At 45.8% G+C, this 18,874-nt stretch overlaps 1 protein-coding gene across 1 annotated transcript in view; it reads right to left on the bottom strand.

The window, feature by feature from the left end:
- Nucleotides 1–204: 204 nt before the first annotated feature.
- TTLL9 (tubulin tyrosine ligase like 9) overlaps nucleotides 205–18,874 on the bottom strand; it is a 44,444-nt gene continuing 25,774 nt past the window's right edge. The window contains exons 7-15 of the mRNA XM_063089932.1: nucleotides 18,247–18,321; nucleotides 16,997–17,087; nucleotides 15,299–15,339; nucleotides 14,361–14,448; nucleotides 7,825–7,883; nucleotides 6,796–6,992; nucleotides 5,181–5,294; nucleotides 3,813–3,937; nucleotides 205–281 (exon numbers count right to left, since the gene is read on the bottom strand). Coding sequence (XP_062946002.1) covers nucleotides 205–281; nucleotides 3,813–3,937; nucleotides 5,181–5,294; nucleotides 6,796–6,992; nucleotides 7,825–7,883; nucleotides 14,361–14,448; nucleotides 15,299–15,339; nucleotides 16,997–17,087; nucleotides 18,247–18,321 — 867 coding nt within the window. The remainder of the gene's footprint in view (nucleotides 282–3,812; nucleotides 3,938–5,180; nucleotides 5,295–6,795; nucleotides 6,993–7,824; nucleotides 7,884–14,360; nucleotides 14,449–15,298; nucleotides 15,340–16,996; nucleotides 17,088–18,246; nucleotides 18,322–18,874) is intronic.

The raw sequence follows: 18,874 nt of genomic DNA, 5'->3' as shown, positions 1-18,874 counted from the left end.
GTTGGAGTCCCTCTTAAACCAAGAGAAGGCTTAGGAATGTAGGAGTGTGAAAAATGCAGAAATTTTTACTTGCACTCAACTCTGGAGGGCAGAAGGCCAGAGGGAGGGAGGCAAATGCCATGAAGTGCTGCTGTGCTGGAATCTGGGAGTGGGGAGAGGCCTGGGTGGCACCTCCTGGGCTGCTTTCCTTCCAGTGGCTGGGGATCAGCTGGAAGCTTTCTTCTGCATTTGAAGGGAACGGAACAGCTGCCTCAGCTGTTGTTTCCGATCGTTAACACAGCCTGGAAGGGAAGTGGGGTGTTGGCTGGGATGGTCTGTCCTTGGGGTGAGTGGAGGGGCCTGTGCTCACTACTTGGTGGAAGGAGGGGATAGGAGGAGTCATGCAACCACGCATGGCCTGTGACTTGCATCCTGGCTCCTCTCCTGAACTGCCATGGCCCTCAAGCAGGTCATTTACCTCTTCGAGCATCCATTTTCTCATCTGTAAACCAGGATAATACTATCTGCCTTATGGAGTGAACAGAAGGATTTATCAACAAAAGCTAACATTGACTAGGGGCTTACCTCAAGCTAGGGACTGCTTCCAGGTACTTAATATGGATGAACTTGTTGGGTCCTCACAGGAATTATGTGCAGAAGAGAAAACTGAGGCTCAGAGAGGTGGTCATTTAGCCCAAATCACACAATAAGTAGTAGAACTGGGATTTGAACCTGGTACCGGAGCCATGCTCTTACCCACAACCCCACACTGCCTTTCCTCCTGGTTTTGCACAGTGAAAATGCATTGAAAGCTAGCACAGTGCCTGGCAATTGATAGATGCCCAGTATACGTTAGCTTTCTTCCCTTACCCAACCCACGTGTCAGGCACAGTCGGCTAGGAAATGAGTTTTCCCAAGTGGCCCCTGGGCCCACGGAAGTGTGTCCCAGGCAGTCCATGCTGAGAAGCTGATGTAAGCTGCTGAAATGCCTCCTCTCCCAACCTGTTTGGGGTGCTACCCATTTCCTGCTTGCTCTCAGAGCTGATCCTTGAGGCAACTTCATGGTTGTTTAATCTTGTGCCAGGCACATTGCTGGCACTCAAAAGTGCTGTCTGAATGACTGAATCTCTGTGGCCACAAATACTGACCAGGTGGTATCTGTGATCCTTCTTAGCACCTAAAACTCTGTCCCTGCCTCCTACGCACTCACCAGCCATCAAGACTTCACTGAGCTGACAGCCTACTATATACTACCCCAGATTTTCCAAATTGAGTTCCAGGAAACCCTAGCTTTAGCTATATTTGATTCATTCATAACTGCCAGATCTTCATGTCCAACGCAAACCTCTTCTTGGAGTTCTAGACTCATCTCTGAGTTATCTGTTGATCTTTTTACCTGGATGTCCCTGAACACAACCCTTACTCAATTTATCAATATTCTTCCTGACCCAACCTGCTCCTCCTATGTTTACCACCATCCACCCAAACGTTCTTCTGGAAACAATTCCAGAGACTTCCAAAGCAGTAGCTCTCAACCTGGGCTGCATATTAGAGTCACTGGGAGCTTTTAAAAATACAAGAGTACTTCAGATAGTTTGTTGAAAAATAGAATTAAAAGATAATATGAATCTTTCCATGCACTTTTTGAAGTTCCCTCATAGTGATGCCTAGACCAACCATATCTTTACCTTTGGCAAGCATCAGTATTTTTTTTCTTACCAGGTTTTTCCAGATTACATTACATCAGTATTTTTCAAAGCTCCCGGATGATTCTAATATGCAGCCAAGGTGGAGAAGCACTATTCTTCATCTTTGCTCCTCAAACAGGGTCCAGAAACCAGCATCACTGGCATCTGAGGTGAATTGTTAGCAAAGATGGTTGCAACGATTCCATTCCCATATGCACACCTCTCTGCAAGGTGACTTTGCTGCTCTTCTCATCAAGAGGTGGAGTCTATTTCCTCACCCGTGACTCTGGGCTGGATTAGCAAATTGCTTTAACTAATGGATTGTAGCAGAATGACATTGTGGGACCTCTGCACAGGCTGTGCAATGTCTTTCTTGCCTCTTGGAACTCTTCTTCACTACAGTGTGAAGAAGACAGGGCTAGACTGTTGGAGGGCAGGTGGCCACATGCAAAGAGAAACCCAGCTGACAGCCGGTGTTAACCCCCACACATGTGAGTGAGGCCATCCTAGGGCACCAAGTCTTAGTACTACTACCAGGTGCCTGCAGCCCTATGCATGACCCCAGGAGAGACCCGAAGAATAATGAGCAAATAAAGTAGTTGTTTTAAGCTGCTAGGCTATGGAGGGTTTGTTACATAGCAATGGTTAAATAATAGAGCATTACCCGGGAGCTTGTTAGAAAAGCAGGCTGAGGCTCCATCCCAGAACTACTGAATCATCATCTGTATTTTAACAAGGTTTCCAGATGACCGTATACACATTAAAGCTTGGAAGAGCATTACATAGTCATCCAAAGCCTTTATAAATTTAGAAAACTAGACAGCCCATAGAAAAATAGAGTATAGACAGCTTACAAAAGAAGAAATGCAAATTAAAAAACTGAAACCACCAATAATCAATGGAATGCACCTAAAACGAGTCAGTACTTTTTACGTAGCAAGTTGGCACAGATTTTTTTAAAATTCAAAACTGGCAGATTTGTATAATCTTTGGAAAGCAATTTAGTTGTAATGTCTATCCCTTTGACCTAGTAATTCTACTTCTAGGAATCTGTTTTAAGGAAATAGCCAGAATTTCAGTTGATTTTATGTGAGAGGACATTCATTATGGTATTATTTACAAATGTAAAAAATTGGAATTGTGCCAAATGCCCAATTATAAGAAATTCATTTGGCAAATTTATAAGCTTGAGTATTTTGCAGCCATATGGTAATCTTGTTTTTAACTTTACCTAGGAGCAGGAGAGTCTAGCGGTCAAGCATTCAGGTTTTGGATTTGTTTTGTTTTGTTTTGTTGGCAGCTGGCCATTATGGGGATCCAAACTCTTGACCTAGGTGTTATAACACTGCACTCTAACCAACTGAGCTACCATTCAGAATTAGACAGTCTTGAGTTCAAGTCCAGGCTCACCACTTACGACCCAGGCCTTCAGCAAGGTATGTAACATCTGACGACCATTTTTCCTCATCTGTAAAACGGCAATAAAAGCTGCCTAAAGATAAAATGACAAAATGTTTGTAAAATATTTAGCCCAGGCCTGGCTAAAAAGTGCACCCCAAAAGGGGTCTCTTATTAATATTCTTGAATAGAAAACACCACGTGGAAAATTGGGAATTCAAGACTGCAGCCCAATGCCAATTTTATAAAAGAAAAAGTATGAATATATACATTCTTGAAGAACTGGAAGAAAATACACCAGATTGTTAAAGATGGTTTTATCTGTATGTTTTTAAAATTTTCCTTCTTTTGTTTTCAAATATTCTACAATGAGTGTGAATAATTTTTATAATCAGGGAAAATTTTCACTTTTTAGAAACCAAGTTTTAAAATCAAACCCTGAAGTCCTTAATTTCTCTTAACAACATGTGTTTTTTCATTTGTTTGTTTCCCGCCTAAGCCTTTGAAATCCACCTCCTGACAGTATGTGCTAGTTAGTGTTCTAGGCACACATTGAGGTAGAAACTATGTCATCTCTATTTTACAAATGAAGAACAGAGAGGTTAAGTCCCTTGCCCAAGGTCACACAGCTGGTAAGTTGCAGATCGAATTCAGACAATCTAGCCGCTATGCCAAGCTGCCTCCTACATTGCCTGGCACCTCCCATGACACATCCCCGGCCCCCACTCCCCACCGGGCCCTACATACCAAGGTGTGTGTTGGTCACAAATTTTCCCATCCCTGACAGGTCAGTAGCCCCCTCTTCTCTGCTGACAGGGCCATCATTCCACATGAGGTCAAAGCCCCCAACTCGCTTCTCTTTTCCTGTGAGCCTGCACAGGCAGGAGACACAAAGGGCTAATGAACATGCACCTGGTGGAGTCCTAAGACCCAAATCAGGGCCCTGATCCCTCCCCTAGCCCTACTGGTACCCAAGCTGTTGGAATTCCTCCTATTGTCCAATCATTCACTGGTTGTTTCCCAGGCGCCCCTGCAGGCCTCAGAAGGGTGGTCTCCTGTTTTTGCCCCAAGGCTCCCACGCTTGCCCTTGATAACATGCACCTATTTGTGATTTCTGGTTCAAAGTCTGCTTTCTTCCCAAACCATAAATTCCATGAAGGCAGGGACTAGGTCTGTCTTGTTCATTACTGTGTCCCTAGTGTGTTCCACAGAGCCTGGCACACAGTAGGGGCTCGAATGTTTGTTGAATAAATAAGTGATGGTAGGAATAGCGAGCATCTGAGGTTTCTGCCTGCTTAGCATCCATTTTACCTTTTTTCAGTACAAGTGCACCTCAGTTTTTCCTCTGAGAACCACTCTTCCCTCCCACACCCACATGGCTCAGGTGGGGTTGACCCCAAATCCTGGGAGATGGGCAAGAGACCTAGACCTGGTCAGCTGGAGTCACACTGATTGATTCAGATATGGGCATGTGACCCAGTCCCCTGAAATGAGAATCAGCCCTTAAACTTTTGCTGGAATAGTTGAGAAAAAGCTAATACAGAGGGAAAAGGAGACAGAGAAAGACAGACAGAGAGAGAGAGGGAGGGACAGACAGACAAACCAACCAAACACTGACTGAGCACCTGGATTCATCCATTCTTGAAGCTAGACCCTGGCTTTTTCCATTATATACACATTGTTATGACAATAAATAGCCTCTTACTGAGCACTTGCTGTGAGCTAGGCACTTTCCCATAATTTATCTTGGTAAGTTAATCTAAAAACCCTAAGAGGTAAGCATGATGTTTCCCTTTTTACAGATGAGGAAACTGAGGCTCAGAGAGGTGAAGAGACTGGTCCTTGGTCCCACAGTCAGAACATTTTGAGGAATTACTGCTAGACTGAGTCTTGGAAATCTGTAGTTGGCCCTGCCCTGCCCCAGACAGGCTGAGGCCTTGGGCCAGGACCCGACCCTGTGTGGAATCTCAGTTTCGCCATCTATAAAACGGTGGGGCAGGCCAGAGCCATCTCTGAGAGCCACTCAAGTCTCAAGGTTCTGAGTTCTCTTTCTCCCTTGGTGGGAGCCCCACTTGTCATGTACAGAGGGGTAAGTGGTCAAGTGGCCCTCCTCACCTGGCTTCCATGTCCACAACGTGCAGGGTGTCTTCCAGGAGGTGGGTCTTGAGCTCATAGTCTTCCTGGCTGCTGGCTGTCAGTGACGGGGATGCATTGACCTCCAGGAGCCACCTGGGGAGGCAGGCAGTGGAGGCCCTTAGGGTTACTCGGTCCCGGGGGCCCCTGGGATTTCACTGAGCAGCTAGATGGGGTGCCTGGGCCCCACCCTCAATTCAGGTGGGGCTGCTCCCTCCACCTTTCCACTTTAAAGAAAGGTTGTAAATGACGGAAGCTGCTCAGGTATAAGAAAGATTATGGTGCCCTTATGCTGCTATTGCTTTTCCTTCTTCTAATAGAGATGTGAGCACAAGAAAAACTTTTTCCTAGTGAATGTTTGCCTATAGATGGCCAGCATCCTGCTGTGTCAAGGGTGGGGACACATGAGGGAGGGGTGGAGTATGTGGTGAACTGGAAAGGGCATTCTATGTCTAAAGGGGTGGCTACGCCAGCTGCAGGAGAGAGTTGCCCTGCGGCACCGTGAGCCCAGATCATCTGATTTTTCCGGAAAATCCAAAAAGTCCTGATTTTTGTGTAAACATATTTCAGTTTTTAGAGATTTTCAATAAATTTACATTCTGAAGGCCAAATGCAAAGTATCTGCAGGCCAAAAGCAGCTCAAGGACCTCCAGCTTGCAAACTTATGTTTTGTGCAAGCCCATCATTTCACAGACAGGAAGCTGTCTCAGACAGGGAAGGGCTCACCCAACAGGCCAGTGGGAAACTCGGGTCTCCCTTTCCACTATATTCTGTGTCCTCCCAAGCTTGTTCCCCCATCAGTTTCCACTCTAATGCCTGCAGCCACATTTTGCTGCAGGGGCAAAGGAGAGAGACCCACTGATGCCAGGACCTGTTTTCCTTAAACCAGGGCCTGACTTAGGTCTCACTCTCCAGCTACCACTTCGGGTTCAGAAAGCTCCTCAGCACTTATGCAGTGACCTGGGTAGGGGTTTGGCTCCTGGAGCCAGGAGTGCTGGTGGGGAGCAGCTCAGCCCAGGTACTTGGACCTTGGGCCATCTTTGCCCTTGCCTTGCTGTATGACCTCAAACTCCCTGACAGCCCCACTGGGCTTCCATATCCTGTTGTATCATGTGAGGCCATCACTGTGATCCCTGCCAGCTCAGGCTTGTCCTACTTATCAGCTTGACCTCCTCCACGGGCACTGTGGGAGGGCACTCAGTTCTCAGCAGGGACCAGCATTGTAATGATATTCCCTTACATGGCACTTTGCATCCTCAAAGCACCAAGACTTAGAGAGGGCAGGTTTCTTGCCTGGAGCTACAGGAGGATGACCATCTACTCAGCAGATGGTCAGGGAAGGTCTCCTAGTGCCAGGCACTGTGCTCAGTGCCCTATAGATGATGTCTTATTTATTCCTCATAACAACCGTATAAGGGATAAGCACATGACCAACCCATTTTACAGATGGGCAAACTAAGGCACACAAAAAAGGAAGCGCACCCAATGTTATACAACTAGAAAGTGGCAGAGCTGGGATTCAAACCTGGGCAGTCTGGCTGTAGAGTGTGCAAAACCCAACCGCCTGGCTCTCTGGGCCATCCACCCACCCACTTACGGCTTGAGGTCCTGGTCGATGAGGATGTCATAGCCGTACAGCTCGAAGCAGTGTTTGTCACTGATGATCACCTTCTGAACACTCTGCAGGCTCTTGATGAAGATGTTGTCCATGTCGCTGAAGAGCGCCTCTACCGCCTCCGGCCCGTGCTTGGACGCCAGGTACTGCCGGAAGCGCTGGATCATCCACTTGCAGCCCTGGGAGCCCAGGCAGCCGAATTGGGAGAGGGGGACCTCAGTTAACAGGAACCCAACTTGCCAGGACCCTAAATGATCCCATCAGCACTGCCCTTAGGCCTGGGCAAGAGGGCCCATCCCTGAGTCTTGTGATTAGGATAACTCTGGGTGTGCCCCTCCTACTGGGACAAAGACTGCAAGTCCAAGAAGACTGGCTACCCAGGACCCCAGAAACCCCTGCCCAAATAGCCTGTGTAGGCCTCTTTCCCGGGCCTGCCTTCCTGAAGACAGACTGCACTGACTGTGTGTACATCCAAGGCCGACGACTGACCACCGGGCTGCTGTTTGCAGGGATGTGTACGTACAAGGCCGCCATCATGTGGGATGAAGCCAGGGGAGGGAAAGGAAGGGAGCAGGTGTGAGCTGGAGGCCTGCTCTCCTGTGCCCCCGTGATCTGGCCCTAATTCTGAGAAGACTGAGAATTCCATATTTGAACATGTCCTTGCAGGATATTATATAGATTATATAGATAGATAGAAAGTATATGTGTATGACACATCAGTCAATTGACTGGTCAATCAGTTGAGGATGTCAAGGTGGGCAGACATTTTATTTAGGAGTTTGATTTGTTATTTTTAAATAATGTTACTTTTAAATATTTAGACACGATATGTGGGCCTCCCTTGTACTCTTACTCTGGGTCTGCAAATGGGAAGGTGGGCCTGCCCTCACTGGTGAACTATGAGCCCAGACAGGCCTGTCCTGGGCTCCTTGTCACTCTCCTCTCCTGCCTACCCCCCAGCCAGGTTCCAAAAGGCTGCACCCATAGAGGGCAGAAACCCGGCTTCCTCACCTTCTTAGGGTGGTAGTCAGGAGACGTCTTCTGCACAGCGACATTGGTGAGGTGAACATCTGGCAGAGGTTGGTGGTCAAGGGCCATTGTGGACAAGAAAGGCGAGCCCTACTCCATGTAGCCCCAGGGACTGAACTAGACCCATGCTTGGAAATTGGTGGAGAAGGCTATTAAGTCGACCCAGAAGTCATGTGCACGGGCTTTGGAGTCAGATAGGCCTGGGTTCAAATCCCACCTGCATCTTTACTGGCTGTGGGCCCCTGAGCAAGCCACTTAACCTCTCTGAGCCTGTTTCCCCACGTGTTAAATGGGGGAACATAGTAGTATACTGACTTCACAGGATTATTTGAAAGATCACATAAAATACTGTATAAAAGTGTTTCTTAAAGTGCCTGGGATAGCTGATTTTATTGATTTTTCAACTCAAGGGGAGAGAACACTTTCTAACAAGAAGAACCAGATATAGAACAGCTATCTCAGGACATACTGAGCTCCCTGACACTAGAGGGGTTCAGGCTGGGTAGCCACTTTGTAGGAATATTGGAGAAGGGATCCAGCATTGTGGTGGGGTCAGGGTGGCCTCTGAAGTCCCAGCTCTGAGAGTCTGCCTTCTGGTATCATCACCATCGTCACCACCAGTGACGTTGGCAACACTTTGCAGCTTACAGAGCACATTCACACACATCATCTCACTTTCTCCCTAAACTATTCTCATCTCGCAGATGAAGTTAAGTGACAGCCATTCAGAACATCCGTTCCTCAACATCTTCCCCCCTTCCCCCACAGCTAAGCAAGGTAGATCCCCCAGACCTCATGAAATGGCCATAAGATGTAACTTTCTCCAGGACTTATTTGGGACATTTATCGGAAGGGGAGGTAGAGGTTCTAGGTCACTGTCTGTGGCATATGGGACAGGGCAGGGTGGCTTCAGCCTCTCTGGAGAAGGTGGGTATCCTCTTCAGTATCTCTTTCCTAGAATGTCTTCTTTAAAGCTTTTCAAAGACTTATTTTCTTTCACATTTTTCTGAGAGTTTTTCTGCCTCAATTTCAAAAGAATAAGCAAATGACAAGCCACTAAATAGGCAGCCCTTGCATTTATGGTCAATTGATTTCTGAAAAGGGCAGCAAGGCAGTTCAATGAGAGCAAGAGGAGTCGTCTTTTCAACAGCTGGGCAGGGACACCTCGATATCCACGTGCAAAGAAATAAAGTGGGATCCCTTCCTCACACTAGACAAAAATTAGCTCCCAACGGACCACAGACCTAAATATAGGAGGCAAAACTATTAAACTCTTAGAAGAGGATATAGAAATAAGTTGTTGTGACCTTGGTTAGGCAGAGCTTTTTAGTTATGCCACAAAAGCACAAGTAACCAAGGAAAAAACATAAATTGGACTTTATCAAAATTAAAAACTTTTGTGCTTCAAAGGACCCTATCAAGAAAATGAAAAGACAACCCACAAAATGGGAGAAAATATTTGCAAATCATGTATCTGATAAGAAACTAGTATCCAGAATACATAAAGAATTCTTATAACTTGGGCTGTCTAATTAGCTTAGTTGCTTAGACTGGTGCTCATAACACCAAGGACTGGGGTTCGATCCCTGTACTGGCCAGATCATAAAAAAGGGGGGCTGGGGGAGAACTCTTATAACTTAACAATAAAAACACAAATAATCCAATAAAAATGGACAAAGAATTTGAACAAATGGATTTACAGATGGCCAACAGGCACATAAAAGGTGTTTGACACCACTAGTCTTCAGGGAAATGGAAATCAAAACCACTCTGCATCCACTAGGATGGATATAATAAAACAATAAAAAGGACAGATAACAAGTGCTGGTGAGGATGTGGAGAAACTGGAACCCTGAGCACTGTTGGAGGGAATGTACGATTGTGCAGTGCTTTGGAAAACAGTCTAGCAGTTCCTCAAAAAGTGAAACATAGAATTACCATGTGACCAGCAACTCCACTCCTAGGTATATACTCAAGATAAATGAAAACATATGTCCACACACAAACTTGGACATGAAATTTTCATAGCAGCATTTTTCATAATAGCCAAAAAGTGGAAACAACTCCAATGTCCATCAGTGAATAAAATGGTACAGCCACGTTACTGGATGTGGTATATCCATATAATGAAATATCATTCAGCAATAAAGAGATATGAAGTACCGACCGTGCTACGACACGGATGAACCTTGAAAACATTATGCAAAGTGAAAGAAGTCTGACACAAAAGACCACATGGTGTATGAGTCAATTTACATAAAATGTCCAGAACTGGCAAATCTACAGAGACAGAAAGTGGTGGCAAAGGGTTGGGAGGAGGGTTGAGGGGAAATAGGGAGTGATGGCTAATAGGGATGGGGATGATGAAAATGTCCTAAAACTGAGTATGGTGATGGCTGTGTGAATACGATAAAAACCTTTCGCCCGCCTGCTTTAACTGAGTGAGCTGTCAGTTCTATCTCAACAAAGCTGTCGTAAGAAAATAGGAAAAGAGGCAAAGTGAGTTGCTGGCTTGAGAAGGAATGAAGGAAGCGTCATTCCCAGCACTTTGCACTTCTCTGCATGCTGCTCTTGCCGGCAAGGGATGAGAAAGCGGGGCCTTTCCTAGGGGCAGAGGAGACACAGGCCTAACGGGAGGGGTGACTGGTCAGCGCACTCACAGCCGCCCGCTCCACACGTGGACCTGAAATCAGGTCCCGATGGACCGAACAGTCAAGTAGCAAAGAGTAAAAGATCAAAATAATCCCATAGAGAAATGGAGCTAATTAGTTGTGAAATCTTTAGGGGGAAAAGAATTTTCTTAGCTTAGAAATGACAGTAGAAATCACAGAGGCTGTCAGTGGACAACTATGGAGTCAACTAAGGAGTCAGCCATGTAAAAATAAAAATAATCAGATGTCAAGACAAACATTAAAGGCACATGACTAGAGAAAAGATTTGTAGCAAATGGGGCTGGCCAGGTAGCTCAGTTGGTTAGAGCGTGATGCTGATGACACCACGGTCCACAGGGTTCGGTCCCTGTACTGGCTGCAGTCTAATATTTTTATCACGTGAAAATCTCACATAAATTGTTAACAATAAAACATGGGAATCTAAGAAATAAAGAATATGAAAACATAAAAGAGAAAATTGGTAGACGACCATCTGGGAAAATGCTCAAAGTTTCTAGTAGTAGAAGATACACAACTTAAAAGAGATGTAAATAGGGAAAAATGCAAATTGGAAGAGATGCAAAATCTTAAGCAAAATTCTGCTTTCTGATCAAGTCATCCATATATGCTTCATCAGATGTGCCAGTTGTTTCAGAAATGGCTTTTTAACATGATTGTCCCCAGTACTAGGGAGCTGGGGTGAAATGGACCGTGTCAATGGGAGGGTATAAATATAAAGAACTTTTCTGAAAAACAATCTGACCAGATGCCCTTGACCCGGTATTTATACCTCTGTGACAACATCTGAAGGAAAAATCTTAAATACAGTAAAAGGTTTACAAAAAAACCATGTTCCTTTGTATCTTGTGTCATAATAGCAAGAAACTGAATAACTTCCCAAATGCCTGCAGCATGGGAGGTTAGTAAACCAGTAAGTCTACTCAGTGGAATATTTTGTAACTCATAAAAACTGTCTACAAGGAAAATACTGATGATAACGTTTAATGGAAGAAAGGTTATATTTATACCATGGGATCAATAGTATATAAAAGGCAAACGATAACAGCAAAAACCTCTACAGATGAACCTGGAAGGAAATACACCAAAATGGTAAGTAGTTACTCTAGAAAATTTGACTACACAAGTTTTCTTTTCCTTTTTTGTACTTTTCTGAATTTTCTGATTTGTCTTTAATGAGCTATACTACTTCTATTTTGAAAACTATACCCTTTAAATGTTTTATTATTTTTATTATTAGAGTAATGCATGTTGGTTGAAGAAAGAATTTGTAATATAGGGAAATGTATAAAGTTGAAAATAAATATTTTCTGACCTGATTCTAATCCTCTGTAGTTTTCAGAGTTAATAGATTAGTGAATAGTGACTATCCTTTCATACTTTTACCTAAACAGAACCAGACTTTCTTAAAAGCAAAAATGGGATCATAGACACCACTTCCACACCTTGCATTTTGTTTTTCACTTAATAGTCAGTCTTAGATACCTTTGCATTTCATGACGTTGCGATCTATCTAGTTGTTTTTAACAAACGCACAACATAATGTAGATGCTTTATAATTCATTTCACTATCCCTCAATGGGGACTTAAGCTATTTCTACTTGTTCACTGATATATAGTGTTTCAGCAAATATTTTTGTATTTTGTGTACATATAAATATATATGTAGGGCTGGCCGGTTAGCTCAGTTGGTTACAGTATGGTGTTGTAACACCAAGGTCAAGGGTTCAGATCCCCATGCTGGCCAGCTGCCAAAAACCACCCAAAACATATGTATATATATTTGAATAACTGTGTGTAAACTATATATATATATATAAAAGTCAGGTTAAAAAGATATTTCTTATTATTTTGTGATCCAAAGTTACCTTATTATTTTAAAAATTGGTATGTAATATCTGTGGCAAATATGGCAAAATGTTAATATCTGTTAAATCTGGATGGTAGATGCATAGGTTTCTGTCATAGTCTTTTCTATTTTAATATTCCAAGATTAAAAAATTAAAAACGATTTAAAAGAAAGGATGGAAAATGATGTGTATTCACTCACTGTGAAAACCGAAGCCTCATAAAATAGAGACTAGCCCTGGGAGAGGGCTCGGTTTGTTTAATAAGTCCCCATAATGCCCAGAGATGTGCAAAGACCTTTAAATGGGGGAGGGAGGACCATTAACATTCACTGAGGGGTCGCTCTGGACCAGGCACCGTTCTAAGTGCTGTATATGTATTACTTAATTTTAACAAGAAACAAGGTGGCAATAAGACTAAACTAAAATAAATTTGATGACTTACATATGATAGGTGCTTCTTAGAATTGCAAAATAAAATAAACATATTGGAAATGAAGTTGGCAAAGTAGAAAAAAACAAATTGTAAAAAATACTCAGAAGGGCCTACTCTCTGTCTTACATGCAAATGCATGACCTTGGACACACACTTAATTGAAGGCAGAGAGTTGTGAATTGGCTAAAAACATGGGCTGGGTCCTCCAAGCTTTTAAGGAAGTCTGGTTCTGTTTATGTAAAAGTATGAAAGGATAGTCACTATTCACTAATCTATTAACTCTGAAAACTACAGAGGATTAGAATCAGGTCAGAAAATATTTATTTTCAACTTTATACATTTCCCTACATTACAAATTCTTTCTTCAACCAACATGCAGGTAATCTAGTCCTGCTGATTTATCCCCTAAATATTTCTGGATTGTCTACCCCTTTTCTTCTGATGCTCAGGCCTAAAAATCTGAAAATCCTTTTTTTGATGCTTGTATTTTGACCAGATGATATAGTCTCATGGCTCAAGTCAAAAAGTACAAAAACATATGTAAGAAGTTATCTCCTTTCCACCCCTGTCCCTGCCCACCTATTTCTCCTCCTAAAGACAAATTCTGTTTCCAGTTTCTTGTCTGTCCTTCTAAAGATGTGTATGTACAGGTAAGCAAACACACATGTAAGTATAATTTTTAACGTGAATGGGAACAGACTTTTCACAACATTCTCTGACATTGCTAATTGGGAAAAGTACCAGGGTACTTCGAAACTTTTGTGGAAAAATGGAATTAAAAGATAATATGAATCTTTCCATGAACTTTTTGAAGCACCCCCATACATCTCAGAGATGGTTTCATGTTAGTACATAAAGCATTCTCCCCAGTTCCTTTTTAACAGGTGCATACTGTTTCATTGTATAAATGAGCCATGCATTTCATTGTTTCCTTTCTTTCACTCTCACAAAAAACGTGTGCAATGAATCACCTTTGAGCCTGTCTTTTTCTCTATTGTGGGTGCACCTGTAGGATAAATTCCCAGAAGGGGAATTGCTGACTCAGGGGGTGTGTGCATTTGCCTTTTGATAATATTTGCCAGATTGCTTTCTGGGGAGTTGACACTCCCCGCAGCAACATATGTATTCTCCCAGCCTCGCCAAGACGGCGTGTTATCAAATTTTCGGTCTCTGCCGATTAGATGGGTGAAAATGGCATTGCATTTGAATGAATGGGAGAGCCAACACCTAGGCACTGAAGAACAGGGCACAAGAATGGATGCAAACGTTCTCCAAAGGGGCTAAAACTGTCCGATCCTATGAGTATGAATAAATATGAACGTTAGGCGCATCACTGAAGTGATCATCAAGCAAAGCAGTTTGGGGAGAGCTGTTTGGAGCAGAGCTGGGCTGCTCCCCTCGGGTCACCCCCACAAGACTGGGAAGTTCCCAGAAGGAATGGCCCTGGCCTGTCTGTTCATTGCCGTGTCCCCCACACCCAGACCACTGCAGAAACTCAGCAAACATCTGTGCGATGACAGGAAGAGGCAGGTGTGTTGGGGGTGGCCAGGCAGGACCCCAGGATACACTGGTCATCAAGGCTGTTCAGCGTGAAGCGGGTGTTGGAGAATCGGGCAAAGCCATCCCGGTAGAGCCACGCCCGCAGCGGGATGTACTGAGATGTGGCGGGACAGGGAGAGAAAAGGGAAAGGGAAGACATACAGGCACTTTCACCCCTCCTAGCTCTTGCCCCTGCTGTGACCTCCACCTGGAATACCCCACCTTCTTTCCCACATCGTCCTTCAAGCATCTGCCCTAAGTCACCTCCTTTGATTCTACCCCTCCTTCCCTGGAGGGAGAGGGATGTGGAAGGAACAAGATGAATAGACCTCTTCTGAGCTCCACCATCACGTGTGACACCCTGCCTGCAGTGAGTTCCAGGACAGGAGCTGAGCCTATCTCGGGCACCCCCGTATCCTTGTCTCAGCACAGTGCTTCACAGGACCATGAAGGTTTAGATATTTGCTGAATGAATGAATGAATGAATGAATGAATGGGTGGAGGGGGTAGAGCAACTCTGTGGTTAAGGGAGTAGGCTCTGGGGCCAGGCTGCGGGATTTGAATTCCAGCTCTGCCACTGCGTAACCTTGGGCAAGTCAGTCAGCCTGTTTCCTCATCTGTAAAATGAGGATCATAATAGAATCATAGGAGAACTAAATAACATCAAACCTGCTAAGCACTAGGGCCTGGTGCTTAGTAGGTGCTCAGTGAACATTTTCTGTGGTTACCACGGATGACTGAATGAACAAAGGACAGGTGGAGGGCAAATCCACATGCTGGGGCATCTGAGATGGTAAAACCTGAGTATGTCTGCCTGCCCCTAAATTTCCCCCTGGGCTCTCCCAAGCAGACATAAAACCAGACCAGCTCACACAAGGTGCCCCAGAATGGCCTCTGCCCCATGTCCCCTGAGCCCAGCACCCCAGAACCCCCTCTGGAAGAGAGCCCTTGCCTTACTTACTCACCGACATCACCAGCACGTAGACACGCAGGTCAAATTTGCAGCCTGTCAGGCAAGGAAAGAAATATTTGTGTAGCAAATATTGATTGAATGTCAGGCACTATGCTAGGTTTGGGGGGCACAGCAATGGACAGAGATATGACTCCCTGCCTCCATGGTGCTCCCACTAAAAGCAGACAAGGTACAAGGAGAGGGTCCCTGGGGGCGGTCAATGCTGGGGTAAGGCCTGAGACTCAGTGGTCATGGAGGGACCGATGGGAAGTGGTGACCTACATGGTGAGAAAGTGCCTAGCCCAGAGTGGGGTAGGGTCTTTGAGCAGGAGAAACTGCATGGGCAGAGGCCCAGGGGGGCATAGAGCTTGGGTCAAGGGTAGAGTGGAAGACGAGGTGAGCAAGGTTGGCACCTTTGGGTTTTGTCCTGCAAACCATGGGGAGCCACTAAAGGGTGTCCGATGTCGCTGACTATGTGTTGGAGTGCAGCAGAAGGGACAGCAGTGGAACACCAGTGAGGAGGTCGGCGCAGCTGTCCAGGAAGGAGAGGACAGTGACCAGGACCAGGATGGAAGTGAGAGGGGTGGCCAGACAGATTCAAAGCTGTGTGGAGCTTGGTGCAGAACTGGAGGAGAAGGGAAGAGAGGGTTGCCCCAGAATATTAACTGGTTCCTGGCTTAGCAACCAGGGGGTACAGGGGCTCTTATCCGGGATGAGAAGCTGGGGAATGAGCCACATTGGGGGGTGGGGTAGAATCTGGGGCATGTTGGGTTTGAGTTGCCAGCAGATGCCCAAGAGGGGATGTCACAGACTGTTGGACATCAAGATTTGGGGCTCAGGGGCAAGGTCTCAGCTCGAGACAAAAAGCTGGGAGCCAAGAGAGGAGAGGGGAGAAGAGACCCAGGGACTGCCCGCCAGGGATGGTGACTACCTGAGGAGGTGGGCAGAGGCAAATGGCATTAACACCACTGCAATGATGCACCTGCTCAGCGCCTGCCCCTCTCAGACAAGACCCCCGAATCACGCCCCTTCTCACACACGCCTGCCGTGTCTGTAGTCCACAGACCACGTGCGCCTGGGGAAACCTGCCAAGCCTTCAGAGGAGGCTCCATTACACCTTGAGGCCTTTGCCCTTGCAGGTTGCTTTCCCTGCATTCCTCTCCCTCCAAATCTACACGCAAGTGGCTCCTAATCGTCATTCGAGTCTCAGCTCACATGTCACCTCCTCAGAGGGGTAATCCCTGATCCCCACATCACTCTGTCCCATCACTCTGCTTGATTTACTTCATAACACCCACCACTGTGTGGGATAGTTTTATTATTTTATTTTATTTATGGTTTTCTGGTTTATTGCAGTCTGCCCATCTGGAGTATAAGATCCATGAGAGCAGGGTGGGCAGCCAGCACCCAGGACAGTGGCTGGCACCAGGCAGGCTCTTTATAAGTATTTGTTGGATCAATACATGAAAGAATGAGTTGGTTCTCAAAGAAGGAGAAGTTTCATGAACAAAGAAGGGAGCAAGAAGGGCATGCCAGCCAGAGGAAACTGTAGGGGCAACGGCTAGGAGGTGGCAGAGTGCAGGACAGATCTCACCTTGGCATCCTTTCATGCCTGGTGTCAGACTGGGCAGGCTGCTAGTCAAGGCTTGTTGACTGACTGTTTGACTGACTTGTTCAGTGGAAGGGCAGGGAGCAGAGACAGTCATCTCACCTCCTATCAGGTAGGGATTTTCAATGTAACGCTGGGCTACATAGTTCTCCACGGGAATCTCATCTTTCTGGTCATCAGAACTTCTCGTGTCCTACTTGTCATAACAACAATTATGAACATTTATTGAGCATCTACTAGGCACTCTACATGGTGCATCTCATCGGATCCTTAAATCAACCCTATCAGGTAAGTACTAATGCTATTCCCATTTTACAAATGAGAAACTGAAGCATAGAGAAGGAAAGTGACTTGCCCAAGGTCACACAGCTGGTCAGTGGTACACCTGGGATGTGGATCCACACAGTCTGGGCAGAATTTGAGCATTTACCCTTTAGACCTGTCCCGCCCAATAGGGCAGCCACTGGTCACATGTGGCTATTTACATTTACATTTAAATTGATAAAAAGTAAATGAAGTTATGTACTACGACATGGATGAACCTGGAAGACATTGTGCTAAGTGAAATAAGCCAGACACAAAAGGACAAACACTATGATTCCACTTATATGAGGTGCCTAGAGTAGTCAATTCACAGAGACAGAAAGTAGAATGGTGGCTGCCCGGGGCTGGGGGGAGGCGGAGTAGGGAATTAGCATTTAATGGGCACAGGGTGTCAAATGGGGAAGATGAAAAAGTGCTGGAGATCGATGGTGGTGGTGGCAGCACAACAGTGTGAATGCACTTAACGCTACGGAACTGAATACTTAAAAATGGTTAAAATGGTAAATTTTATGTTATGTATATTTTACCAAAATCTAAAAAAGGAAGTGAAATTTTAAAAATCCAGTCCTTTAGTCACACCAGCCACATTGCAGGCACTCAATATCAACATGTGGCCAGTGGTCGCGGCACTGGAGAGCACAGGTACACACCATTTCCATCACCGTAGAAAGCTCTGTGACAGTGCAGTCTAGACCATCCCTAGGGCCCCCAAGGGCACACCTCTCCCTTCTCTCCCTGCCAGCCCAGCCCAGGAAGAGAGCAGTGCCCTCACATACATGCACAGCATCTCACAGTCTGCAAAGTCCTTTCTCACCCCTTGTCCCCTTCAGAGTAACCTTGTAAGGAAACAAGGTCCAAAGACATGGGTCACACACTTGGTGGGGTCACACACCAGCCCAGTGGCAGGGAGCAGTGGAACTCAGGGCTTCTGGCTTCCAGGGCAGATCTTCACCACCCACCATTGCTCCCCTCCTTGGCAGCCAGGCCTTGCCATCCTGGGACCCCAGCCCACCCCCACCTCTACTCACATGGCTGCTGGAGGGATTGACTGCACTCTGGGTGGGCTGGGCCTCCATGCTGGTGAGCTTCTTCCCAGCAGTGCCCTGACAGTTTCACAGAAGGAATCAGGACACGAGTAGAGGGGGAGATGCATTCATTGAGCGCCTGCTGTGAGCCTGCGGCTGCAGTAGGTGCTGGTCCTGCAGAAGCTGGATCATCCTGCTCCTCCCACCCACCCTGCACCATGATCACCACTAATGTTCAGAGGGCTTAGGTCATTTTCCCCAGCCCACGCCGTTGCTGAGTGGCAGAGACGGGATTTGAACCAGGATTCCTATGGCCGTGACTTGGGACAAGGACGAGGTGGGGGGAGGGAAGAAGCTGCCCCTGAGGCTCAGTCTAAGTCCTGGAGGGACAGTCCATCAGCCAAACTCTCCCCAGCTAGGGGAGCAGGAGCCCCAGATAAAGAACATGTGCTGAGCACTTACCAAGTGCCAAGCACTGTTCTTGGGGTATATGCTTATTAGCTTGTTGTGTCCTCAGCAGCTACTATTATTATCCCCTTTTACTGGGGCACCGAGAGGTAAAGTAATTTGCCCAAGGTCACACCTCTATGGAGTGGCAAAGTCAGGATTTGAACCAGACAATCTGGCTTCA

The sequence above is a fragment of the Cynocephalus volans genome, chromosome 1, assembly GCF_027409185.1.
Source record: "Cynocephalus volans isolate mCynVol1 chromosome 1, mCynVol1.pri, whole genome shotgun sequence".
Lineage (NCBI taxonomy): Eukaryota > Metazoa > Chordata > Mammalia > Dermoptera > Cynocephalidae > Cynocephalus > Cynocephalus volans.
Note: the sequence above shows the minus strand (reverse complement) of the source record. Positions and strands in the feature narration are given on the sequence as shown.